At 47.8% G+C, this 12,250-nt stretch overlaps 1 protein-coding gene and 1 pseudogene across 2 annotated transcripts in view; one reads left to right on the top strand and one right to left on the bottom strand.

Annotated features, from left to right (window-relative positions):
* Batf (basic leucine zipper ATF-like transcription factor) overlaps positions 1–8,826 on the bottom strand; it is a 44,691-nt gene extending 35,865 nt beyond the window's left edge. The window contains exons 1-3 of one of the 2 annotated variants that reach the window (XM_060387881.1): positions 8,722–8,826; positions 8,292–8,610; positions 5,952–6,056 (exon numbers count right to left, since the gene is read on the bottom strand). In XM_060387881.1, the coding sequence (XP_060243864.1) occupies positions 5,952–6,056; positions 8,292–8,354 (168 nt within the window). In that variant the 5' untranslated portion in view covers positions 8,355–8,610; positions 8,722–8,826. Of the gene's footprint in view, positions 1–5,951; positions 6,057–8,291; positions 8,611–8,721 lie in introns of those variants that run through there. The other variant, XM_021634164.2, reaches the window with a different exon arrangement.
* A 529-nt stretch (positions 8,827–9,355) lies between these two features.
* Positions 9,356–9,909, top strand: LOC110546967 (large ribosomal subunit protein uL22-like; annotated as a pseudogene).
* The last annotated feature ends 2,341 nt before the right edge of the window (positions 9,910–12,250 follow it).

Raw genomic sequence — 12,250 nt, 5'->3', positions numbered from 1 at the left:
TTCATCTAGTACCATGGACTGAGGGTCACCCAAATCTTAGTGAGCGTTACTTCCCCCAAGGGCTGACAGAAAAAGGATTAAAAGTGCAAACGATGCTCCTCCTGTCTTACATCTGCAGTGTGACTTTCTGGAAATAAATAACATCAACACGTTTGGGTAATCCATTTGGAACTTGCTTGAATACTCATGCTCAGAAAGATCAACAAGTGTGGTTTGGAGCAAACTAGAAACTGTACTTGCACTTTTCTTACTTAAAGGTCTGGGAACTGTCGGGTGCAGTGGTGCACACCTGTAATCCCAGCACTCGGGGAACTGTCTGTGAGTTCGAGGCCAGCCTGGTCTACAAAGTGAGTTCTAGAACAGCCAAGGCTACACAGAGAAGGCCTGTCTCGAAAACAAAACAAAACAAATCTAGGAACTTGGGGCTGGCAAAGGTGCTTGCTGCGAAGCCTTTTATGACTTCCGCTCTATCTGCGGGACCCACACCCCTAAGGGTTGTCCTCTGTGCACGCATTACATGTGCACTCCTGTACTGCCCCCCATAACACACAAACAAACAATAAACAGCCATGATTTAGAACACGTTAAAGCGGAGCTGGGCAAATGGCTCAGTGCTTAAGGGCATCTGCTGCTTTTGCAGAGGACCTGAGTTCAGTCTCCAGCACCTGTGGTTCACAGCCCCTTATAAATCCGGTCCCATGTGATCAATACCTCCTCTGTCTCGTGTGGGCACCTGCACTCACTTGCACATACCCCCCCTACACCCCCAAACACACATAACTTTAAAAAAAATAAAAAAATAAAATAAATCTTAAAAACCGTTTTAGGAAAGGAAATGATAGTTTCTCCACAGTAAAACGCAACCCATTTTAACAGCTTCGTAATCAGGATGGACCAACTGCCCTTCATTCAATCTCCCTTCTAGTAATGGATAGTGGATATTTAACTTGTTTCCGGTCATTACAGATCAGCGGAAGAGCACCTACCTAGCCATGTACGAGTGTCTGGGTTCAATCCCCAGGACCACTAAACAAAACAAAGAGCAAGAGAAAAAACAAACCCTGGCAATGACTCTCCCCTTTGCTGCAGAGAACCGCATGGTCAGCGGTGTGCTGTGAACAGGTTCCTGGGAGGCAAACCTCTGGGAGACGGGAAGGTGCGCCTGCCATCTGAGAGGGGTGTCCCCGCCCCCTCTCCCTGGGCCACTTCCTGTGCCAGCATCATCTTTCACCTTTTGCCAGCCCGGCAAGGAAGTCTCATATTCACGCTAACCGGGATTCTCACGAGGAGGCCTGCCACATCTTTACATATATAAAAAGTACGTTATATTTCTCGCTCTCTATAACTTTGTAGGCCCTGCCCATTTTTCTCCCAGATCCATCATTTTCCTGGTCATAGAGCTTTTCACATATGCAGTAAACAAGCCTTTTTGGCTCACAGGATTTCTAGGTAATTTCCTCCCAGGTTTCCATTTGCCTTTGATTTTGTATATGGTATTTTGAGCTATGTGGACTTTTATAAACTTCATCTTTTTATTTTGTTTTGTTTTTGGTTTTCCAAGACAAGGTTTCTCTGTGTAGCCTGGACGTGATTTGTAGACCAGGCTGGCCTCGAACTCACAGAGATCTGCCTGCCTCTACATCCCTGAGTTTTGGGATTATGGGTGTGTGCTGCCATCGCCCGGCCACTTCATCCCTTTTTCTTTTCTTTTCATCCATTTTCCAAGATACAGTTTCATTATGTAGACGAGACTGATCTTGAGCTCACAGAGGTACACCTGCTTCCCAAGTGCTAGGATTAAAGGCGTGTGTCCCCTTGCCCAGCCAAACTGATTTTTGATGTATGTATAAATCATATTTGTATATCAATATTTTCCTTTATTTTTTCTATTTTATTTGTAAAAATATTTCATGCCAAGATATATTTTTAAATCTCATATTTACCTCAAAGGTCCCTTTGGTTTCCTTTTAAAATATTTCAACTGTCTGTGTGTTGCATAAGGAATGAGGGACCCTGCCTTTTATTTCTCAAGTGGCTAGCCAGCCTTCCCAACTCTATTGACCGAATAATTCCACTTCCCTGGCTGGGCTGAAACGTCATCCTAATTATTATACTTGTGTCCTGAAAATCATCACATGCATCTTATAATTATGAACAGAATCACAAATATATTTTGTGTGGAGCTAGTCAGTGCTGAGGACACCGTGACACGGTTGTCGTGGGAGGCTCCTCCTCACCTCTGTCATTTAAAAAGCAATCAGTATACCATGCTTGACGACAAGACAGGTATTCAAAATGCTTAACGGGAAACACATCATACTGGCACAGAAGTTAGCTGACTGAGAGCTTTAAGGTGGATGATGGTGTCAACACGCAATGTTAAGACATTGGCAGCTGGGGATAGTGGTGCGCTGCTGTAATCCCAGCACTTGGGGAGACACAGGCAGATCTCTGTGAGTTCAAGGCCATCCTGGTCTACAAAGCAAGTCCAGGACAGCTAGGGCTACACAGAGGAACCCTGTCTTGAAAAGGAAAATAAAAAAAGACATTGGCAGCCCGGCATCTATGAGACTGGGAACCTGAGATGAGCCCTCACATACCCCATAGTTGATTTTATATTACATTTATATAACTCATAAACCCTGATTCTCAAATTCTTGGTGGGTGAACCCTATGGCCAGAAGAAGGTTCCAGAACCTCTACGTGTAGAGAAAGCATAGGAAGGAGTCAAGGGCAAACTGAGACGTGAAACTGAGCTCGTTGGAGGAAGCAGGAGCCTTCCTCTCTGAATCACACGTGTAATCAAGAGGGTAGGTTTTTGAGAGGGGTGCCTGTTAGCTCGGGGACACACACAGTCCAGACCACAGCCAACCTCTTTGTTTAATGGTGGCAACTGTGTGTTGCTGCCAAAGCTTTCCCTGGAAGCGACCGAACATCCAGTCATAGTGGCGGCAGTCCATGAGCTTGCGGTGCAGCCCATGAGACATGTCCGCTGGGCAGAAAGTGAAGTCACACTTCGGTGCTCAAAAGAAAGGAGCAAAAAAGAGATTAGATACAGGGAAATTAGGACACTGGAGGGAATGAGGCTGGGACACGATGACCCCATGATCTCAGGGACCCACAGGGAACAGCAGAGATTACTGCAGAATCATCTGTCTAAACCTTTTGGTTCCGACTCTTCGTCTGATAGACAACTGAGCTAGAGACGTCCCCTGAGGGGTTGGGCAGATACCAGGGGGCTGAATTTACAGGGAGACGGCCTGCAGCTAGAGCCAGGTGGACGCTTCTGTGCCTGGAGGGAGAGAGCACTCTGCTACTAGAAGGGACTGGGCGTGCACTGGGGACCTTCTGCCCGGGAGTGAGTGCTGCAGAAGGTTCTCAGGCATCAAATGTGCCTGAGCCTTGCAGCCGTTACAAAGTCTCTGAGCACTGAGATTCTGTGGAGAAAGAGTACGCACATAGGCACACACATACTCACAACACACAAACAAGACACACACACAACATAGACACGATACACTTAACGCACTAACAATACACATACAACACACAATGACACATATAACACACACAACACACTTAATATGTACATATATATATATATATATATATATATATATATATACACACACACACACAGGGAAAATAAATGTACACCTTTATGTATAAAAGTATACCCATGGACATAAATACACCTACTCAATCCCAGTTTTCAAGCTTTTTATACTGTTATTACAACTTCGATTGCACTGAATCTTTTGAGCACTTACTGAATGCCAGGCATCATGCTGAACTTTTCACCTGCACCATCTCTAGAAGCAGGTCCTGTCACTCCCCGTTCTATAGATAAGGGCCCCAAGTCTAAGGACCATGAAGAACATATGTGGGCTCAGTCCCTCAGATAGCAGATGGCAGAGCGATGGTTCAAACCTGGCCCTCCCTCCCTGCCACAGAGAGGCTGAGCTCTGCTTTCTCCTTCTCCTCCTCTTCCTCCTCCTCCTTCTCCTTCTTCTAATATTGTAAACTTAAAAAGATTGTAGGAGCTTGCCCACTTAGGACTCGATCAAACAAAGAGGATTTTTGTCCTATGGTAAGTGTGGCTTTGTGTCTCTAAGGAATATTAAATAAGAACCAGACTCAGCTAGGGAAAGTCTACTTAGAATAGTAAAACTGTGTTGTGAGATTTTACGCCCCAAGGAAATTACTGGAAGTGTATGAGCAGCAGGGGCAGAGACTGAATCGTCAGAGCGTGTGTCTCGGTTTGCACTGACTGCTGTTCTCTCTCTGTCTCTCTCTCATCAGTTTGACACATATTTGTCAACAGAAAACGATGCTAGCATGTACTGGAGAATATGCTAAGTACCCACCCATCAAACAAAACATGAGCACAGGCAGAGAGAGTAGGACATCCTGCTCTCAGTTTCCTTATGGCTAAAAGTGCCCCTCCCTTTTATGGCTTCTAAAACCATGTGTTCCTTATCCTTTTGTTGCGTGTGTGTGTGTGTGTGTGTGTGTGTGTGTGTGTGTGTGTGTGTGGTGTGTTTATGTGGTTGCTTGCATGTGGACATACGTGTATGTGGATGCATACCCCTGTGCGAGGCTCGAAGTTGATGCCAGTATCTTCTCCAATCACTTTCCAACTTTTGCATAGAGGTAGGGTCTCTTGCTGAACTCAACGCTTGCTGTTTTGGCTAGTCTGGCTAGCCAACCCGCTCTAAGATTTCCTGTCTCCACCTCCCATGGAACTGGGATTACTAGCAGGCTGCCATGCCCATTTTTCAGCCTCCCCCCAACCCCACTTTATTTTGAGACAGGGGCTCTCTATGTAATCCTGGCCCTCATGAAACTCACTATGCAGACCAGCTGGCTTCAAACTCGCAGACGTCCGTCCACCTCTGCCTCCTGCCCATTTGGCTGTTCTGTGGGTTCTGGGGACTCTGACCCTCCTGTTTGATTGGCAAGCGTTTTACCCACCGAGTCATTTCCCCAGCCCTGTATTACTTATCCCTGAGAAGGGTCAAGCAGCCCTTTGCTGTGTTAAACATTCATATTGTCATCAGCTTATTCGGTTTTGGTACTTTTACCACTGAAAGAAATTTCTAGGCTATTAGCGGTAGGGAAATATTTTAGGAGACAGGGCAGGGAGAAGGCTGCCATGGAGAAAGAATGGTTGAACAGGAACACAGTGAATGGGACAGACTGTAAGAGAGGCAAGGTAGTGAGGTTGGAAGCACCGTGCCCAGCCGGGACTCAGGGTGTCGCCCAGGCTGTGGGTCTCCCAAGTGGGGCTGTAGCTCATCCCCTCCCTGCTAGAAACTTGGCCACTCAACCAAAATAACGACTGTCCCAGATAAATGCCTTGAATCCGTGTCTTTCACAGCCCCTGGAGATACCATTAACAATGAAAATCTCAACATAGAACTTCCACGGTGCTCAGGAAAAAAAAAATAAGGGCAGCATCATTGGCACCCTTCTTCCAAACGCAAGGGCATGTGGGTGGCAGACCCCTGCCTTCCACAGAGATGATATGTGTGGTCCTGAAATCCTGGGCTCCTCAAAGTCCATAACATCTGACAACTCAGCATCAATGTTACGCTCACAGTGGCTCAGGAAGGATGGCGCTCTCTCTGCAGACTGTCTCTAAGCAGCTGGTTCTGTCTCTCAAGAAGCCTCCAGGCTGCCAACATCCTATTCATCTACCCTTGCACTCTCCTGGGCTAGAATGATCCAGCCTCCGGTCCCATTCTCTGCTACTGAGTGTTTTAATACACGCACAGGAGAAGGGAGCCTTTCTTCCCCACCTTGCCTCGTCAGGCCTTGCCCTTCACTTACTCTGCCCATGTACAGAGCCCCAGGACCACAGAATCATCAGAGCTGGGTACCAACACCCCCACTGGTGTGGGAAGCAAAGCCTAAGGCGCAAGGGCATGGTAAGAAGTCTGGGCACTCACCAAGTGCAGGGTGTCGGCTTTCTGTGTCTGCCTCTGCCGGCTCTTCTGGGCAGCGATGCGGTTCTTCTCCCTCCTCTGAACTTTTCTCACATCGTCGGATGAGTCCTAGGAAGCAGTGATAGCAATAACTAGATGGGTCCAGCCATTCCTCTCTTCTAGTCAAAACAGGCTGCTGTGGCCTTTGTTATTCTTTCCTCTTTCCCTCCCCATCCTCCATTCCTTCTGTACCATCCATCCCCTTATTTACAAAGAGCCTGCACCCAAAGACATTTTCTTCAGCATTCCCTGCTACCCACCCTCAGGTCCGGTATAGTGGCCTTTTGATCAAAAGCTACACCAAGAAGTGAAGAGAAATTGAGTCCTCAGAAGGGCTGCTTTGGGAAACACCAGTTGAGACAATGAAGTCTGTCCTATCACTTCTGCTTCTCCAGAGCTGCTCTAGCCTCACATTTTCTCTATGTGTGTGAGTGTGTGTCTGTGTGTGTGTGTCTGTGTGCATACACACACTAGAACCTTCTTGATGTTCCTTTTTGCTGTTTCCTTTGCAAACTTCATTGAGCATCTACAATGTGCCAATTTCTGTACAAATGCTTTCAGAGACACTATGATATAACTTCCCAGCTCTCTGAGTAGACAGTCATTTCTCTTTTACACTGGACAAAGTTGAGGTTCTCCATGCTGGTTTCTGAGCTCATGGCCATCCAGGGGAATGACATCTTCTGGTGCTGATTCTAAAGCCTTTCTGAGAACCCCCTCTTCAGCAGCAATTTCACTGTGCGGCCCCCTTTTCCCAGACCTCTCTTCCTTTCATTCACTCCCTTCATTGTATAGCCATCTTGAGACCTTCCCAGTTCTGAACATGATGCCTGCTAGAAGTGAGGTGCCCAAAATAAATTTGTGAATCAAAGTGGAGGTCTCCTGCTTTAGCGAGCCACCAGTTGGTGCTTTGGAAGACAAGGCACTCTTTGGATGCTCTCTAGGTACATCTTATTGATCTGGGAGATAGAAACCCTTCTGTGACCCCTACCCTATCACCTGAACCCCTTGGCCAGAGAAGCACAGATTTTTTGGGTCAGGCTCTGACCCCCTTCCCTCTTTATTCAAAACTTCCAGGTCATTCTAGCAGGCAGATATTGGGTTAGAGAGAGCAAGGATGTGTTCTTCCTATAATGCGGTGGGGGGCCAGGTTACCATGGAAGCTGTGAGTAATTTCCTTCTTAAGAAGAGTACGGTACCATCTTCCAGGCAGCCTGAGCTGCTCCGATAGCACTGTGAGGAAGGGACTGTTTCCCTCTAGAGGGCTTCACCAGTATGGCCTTTTGGTTAGGGTCTTATTCGAGATGTGATAGCAGGTGATCACTTATGATAGAGATGACTGTATACTTTTATTTGGTTGCAGCATTTTGCAAGCCTTCTGAAATGTGTGTGTGAGGCAAGCACTCTACCACTGGGCTATAGCCCTGCCCCAGATGTGTGCTAAGAAAAGAGTGGAGTATTTAAGCTACTGAGATGTAAAAAAAAAAAAAAAAAAAAAAAGAGAGAGAGAGAGAGTCTAATCTGTGGGTCTATGCTGGATGAGGAGGAGATCTTTCTAGAGCCGCGGAAGCTACTCAGTGTGAAGTGCATCCTATCTGAGGCACCTCCCAAGCTGAGGCATCCTGGCTTGATATTCGGTCAGTACTCTCAAGATTTCCCAGACTCCTTCCCTCCATCCCTGGGTTTCCAGAGCTGGTGTTAACTACCAGTGAAGGTCTCCAACAAACCTCCCAGGCCACCGCCTTCTTTCTCATATCTGGAAGCCGCAGGGAAAGAGATACGGGCTGTGGTTTCAGTCTCCCTCCCCACGGGCTGTTCTAGTTACAGAGGCAGTCAGTTGGCAGGTAGACCTAGCCACCCTTTTCCTCCTATCTACCGTGCTTTGGTTTATTGTACTTCTCTTCCCCGACCTCGGTTCTGTCCCGCTCCTTGGCTCTCCCTGGAAAGCTACAGCTCTAGGAAGCCGCCAGCAGCCTGTTGGAACACCCCTCTCTCACGGTATACCCCTCCTCTAAGTTCTGTGATAGTCACCCTTCACCCACCCCCCTTCCTAGAAAGTTTCACTGTGTGAGCCTAACTGTGGCAGAGATGAGGCTTACCGCTGGGGAAGGGGTGGAGGGCGGGGCGGGGGGCTTTGTAGCGGGATGAAGGCTTCGCCGCTTGAACCTCCTATATAGCAAATACCATGTCCAGCGGCTACTGGAGGGGTCCTGCCGGGGGCCACCTCCTTCCCCACCAGAGCTCCCAGGGGCGCCTGGTCCTCTCCCATCCTCCCAGAAGCCTCAGAAGGGAATGCGGGTGTACCTGCTTGCCAGGGGGAGGAGAGCGGCTGAAGCTGGAGTCGCTGCTGTCGGAGCTGTGAGGCATGGCTGGAGTCTTCCGGGCTCTCGCGCACCGTCCCAGATGCCCCTTCTCGCTCGCCGGCTCCCCTTCCTGAGTGCTAGGGGTCCACCAGCCCTCCACCTTCCACCGGCGCCTCCCCTGCTTGCCCAGCGGCCACCTCCGGCAGACCCCTGCGTCCTCTTCTCTCTGGGGTGCAGAGGGACTGCTCCCCGCAGGGACATCTCGCTTACTTTGGGGCTTGCGCACACGCTCTCTCTCTTGTGGTTTCTGGTAATTCAAGCTGGAAGTCACATGGGCGGAAACGTCAACAAGTTAGAAGGTAGTTAGAGAGAAAATACATATCTGGGAAAAGACCACAGAATCGGGTGAAAGAAAAAAAAAATACACAAACCCCCAGTATCTTCCGGCAGTTTGAAAGGCAGAGCGAGCTCTCTTCAATTGATGAAGATAGAAGAGAAAAACAGCCGCGCAGGGAAAATCCCCAGCCAGAATTAGCAAGTTCTCTGCTGTCAACATGGCAGAGAGGGGAGAGGAGCAGGAAAGAATTTCCACCGTCACACGACTTGATTTTTTTTCAAACCCAAATAAAGCAACAAGGCTGGGATCTCTTTTTGGGGGTTTCAGCCGAAAGCAGCTGCCCACCCTGTTTTAGGTTAGGCCTTCCTCATTCACCTACAAGGACGGTGTGGTGGCCTAAGGAAAAGGGTAGGAGGGCACTGTCTTTTACAGACCACCCAACAAGAAGTTGGGACTATCTGAGAGTGGGGGGGGAGGGCTCTGGGATGGATGCTGAATTTTACCATCACCTGTGCCTCTTAGCAGGGCACTTACGTTCTCCTTAGCAAAAGGATACCTTCTGCGGAGAGGGTAATTCAGGAGTTCAAGGTTGGCCATCAGGTCAGGACTCAACAAGGAAAGAATGTCAAAATGAGTGACAGAGGCTCTGGATTTGGAGTCAGATCCACTGTGATGAAAATCCACCCCCACGGCCTCTTCCTGAAAGCTGCCAGGGGTGATCCGAGAAGATGGTTCGCTAGTCTCTTGACCCAGAAAACCCTACAAAATCATGCAAATCAAGAGGTTCAAATCTCCCTTTTCACTTCAAGAACACGCGGGAAATTGCCCAGGTCATCAAAGGTATGCGCTTCCGAAAAGCCACCAAGTATCTGAAAGATGTCACTTTAAAGAAGCAGTGTGTGCCATTCTGACGGTATAAATGGTGGGGTGGGGAGGTGCACCCAGGCCAAACAGTGGGGCTGGACTCAGGGTCGTTGGCCAAAAGACAGTGCTGAATTTTTGCTACCCATGCTTAAAAATACAGAGAGTAATGCTGACCATAAGGGTTTAGATGTAGATTCTCTAGTCATTGAACATATCCAGGTGAACAAGGCACCTAAGTAATATTTGTCATCGACCTTACAGAGCTCATGGCTGGATTAACCCATACCTGAGCTCCCCTTGCCGCACTGAGATGATCCTGACTGAAAAGGAACAAACTGCTCCAAAGCCAGAAGAAGAGGTTGCACAGAAGAAAAAAAAAATATCTCAGAAGAAACAAAAACTGATGGCATGGGAATAATAACTTCAGTATAAAATAAATGCAGATAAAAGTAAAAAAAAAAAAAAAAACAAGAAAAGAGAAAGAAAATCCACCCCATCCCTTCTCTCCCACCCCCTATCCCTACACCCCTATCCCTACCCCTACTTCCACCTAAAAATGGGCCCTGCCTACTGCCTTTCAGAGCTGCTGCAATGGGTGAGTAAAAATTGGAATTGGAATGCTCCCCCAGCCCCTGTGAAGCATGCTGGGAGATGGTCATGCTTGCCATGTGTCACATGGCATGAGCATGCTTGTCCCAGTCTCATCTGGCCATATATATATTTTTTTATAAAGATATATATATATATTTTTATTTACAAAAAGGTTTGGGGGCTGGAAAGATGTTCAGCAGTTAGTAGCACTGGCTATTCTTCCAGAGGACTTGAGTTCTATTCCCAACACCCACAGGGCAGCTCACAAACATCCTCAGCTCCAGTTCCAGGGGATACTACTCCCTCTTCTGGCCTCCTCAGATACCAGGAGTGCACATGTGCACATAGATATGTGCAGGCAAAACATACATATTACAGCAAGCGGTCTTACTATCTTCCGGGTGTGGCCCCAACGCTCATCTTTGCTTAACCCGAGGACTGGCAAAGTGTTATGGCTCCTGAAGCATCTTCGTAGTCACTGATCAAGATTCTGCCTGATGACAATATTGTTCTAAGGGAAAACTTACCAGAAACAAAACAAAGCAGAGAAACCTCAAGCCTTGCGGAATTTTTATTTAGTGGCGAGAGCAGGCAGTAAACAAGTGAGTTGATGAATGATACAGCAGAGGGTGACAAGTGTCACAGGTAAAATATAAGCAGGGTGGGAGGGTTCCGAGGATGGCCACCTCTGTAAGTCAGTCAGGAAAGGTTTGACCTAAGGGGTCACATCCGAGCAGAAACCCAAGGAAGACTAAGGAGGATATCTAAGTGAAGAAAATCCCAGGTGGGACATCAGCAAATGGCTAAGGTGGGAGCAGTGGGCAGGCCAGTGTCTCTAGATCAGAGGTCCTGAGGGGAGCAGCAGGTGGTCAGGCCAGCAAGGAGGTTCTTGGAGTCCGTTGGGAGGATTTTTGTTGTATTCGAAAGTAAATGGAGAATCAACCACAGGTCCATGGCCCCACCCCCACTCTCACTCTACCTTGGTAATTTTCTGTTTGCTTCAAAGCCCTTACCATAGTCCCTGATTACTTGTTGCTTGGTGTGTGTGTGTGTGTGTGTGTGTGTTTGTTGTTTTCTGTTTTATTTTGTTTTTTCAAGACAGGGTTTCTCTGTGTAACCTTGGCTGTCCTGGACTTGCTTCGTAGACCAGGCTGACCTCGGACTCACAGAGATCCACCTGCCTCTGCCTCCCAGAGTGCTGGGATTACAGGCGTGCACACCGGGCTGGCTGTTCCTGATTCCTTTAATACTTGTTTTCTTCATTGGAATGCTAACTCCATTTGTGAATTTCTTAACTATTCCAGCAAATGTTCCTCGAGCACCCACCATGTTCCAGGCAAAAAGTTTGACCTTTCCTCTGGCTGAGATGGTTTATCAATAAGTTTCCACTGTGTAACAGACCAAGAACATCTCAATAGTTCTAAACAAACACATTTTTGGCTTACGAACTTGTGGGTCATTCAGAAGATTCCAGAAGGCTCCAGTACCTCTGATCTCATATGGGCTTCTCCGATGATAGGTTGGATGGTAAATTGACTGGGCTGAGAAGGCTTTTGCAGTGTTCTCCCAGGCCTACTCCACCCCACCTCCCAGCAATCCTGCCTGTTCTTTACTTGGCAGTATTCTAAAAGCAGAACTCAGGACCTCCCCAAATCCATGCTCAGATCCAGCTCAGTGTCCCATCTCATACACACTATTGACCAGAGAAAGTCACAAAGCCACCCAACACCCACCGTTCAGTGGGCTGAAAATGTGGTCCACCTCTTGATGTGGGCCCAGGTAAGTCTTGTGGTCCTGTCTGCCACCACTCACACTCGGTCAGCCATTAGTAGTGTCAGGGCAGAGAAGCAATGTGCTCTGACTCGGGTTTCGTCGGATCCCTTTAGACACAGTTGAGATTTTACTATGGGTGGAAAAGAGAGTGAGGGGAGACCAGCAGGGATTAAAATGTTGGATTTAGTGCAATGACCTGAGCTATTGGTAGCATAAATCATGGAGGGGGTGATGGAAGTGGTGAGGTGCGGCCCATGTTCAAGCTGAAGTCTGCCTCATCGTGTTTACACTTGTACTTCTGGACCCTTGTAGGTACCCAAAAGAGAGCTGTCTGAGTAAGTATCCGAACGAATTTCCACACAACTAAAAGTTATGACCTGTGTCTTCGCTACACC

This window comes from Meriones unguiculatus, chromosome 7 (genome assembly GCF_030254825.1).
Source record: "Meriones unguiculatus strain TT.TT164.6M chromosome 7, Bangor_MerUng_6.1, whole genome shotgun sequence".
NCBI classification, from domain to species: domain Eukaryota; kingdom Metazoa; phylum Chordata; class Mammalia; order Rodentia; family Muridae; genus Meriones; species Meriones unguiculatus.
Note: the sequence above shows the minus strand (reverse complement) of the source record. Positions and strands in the feature narration are given on the sequence as shown.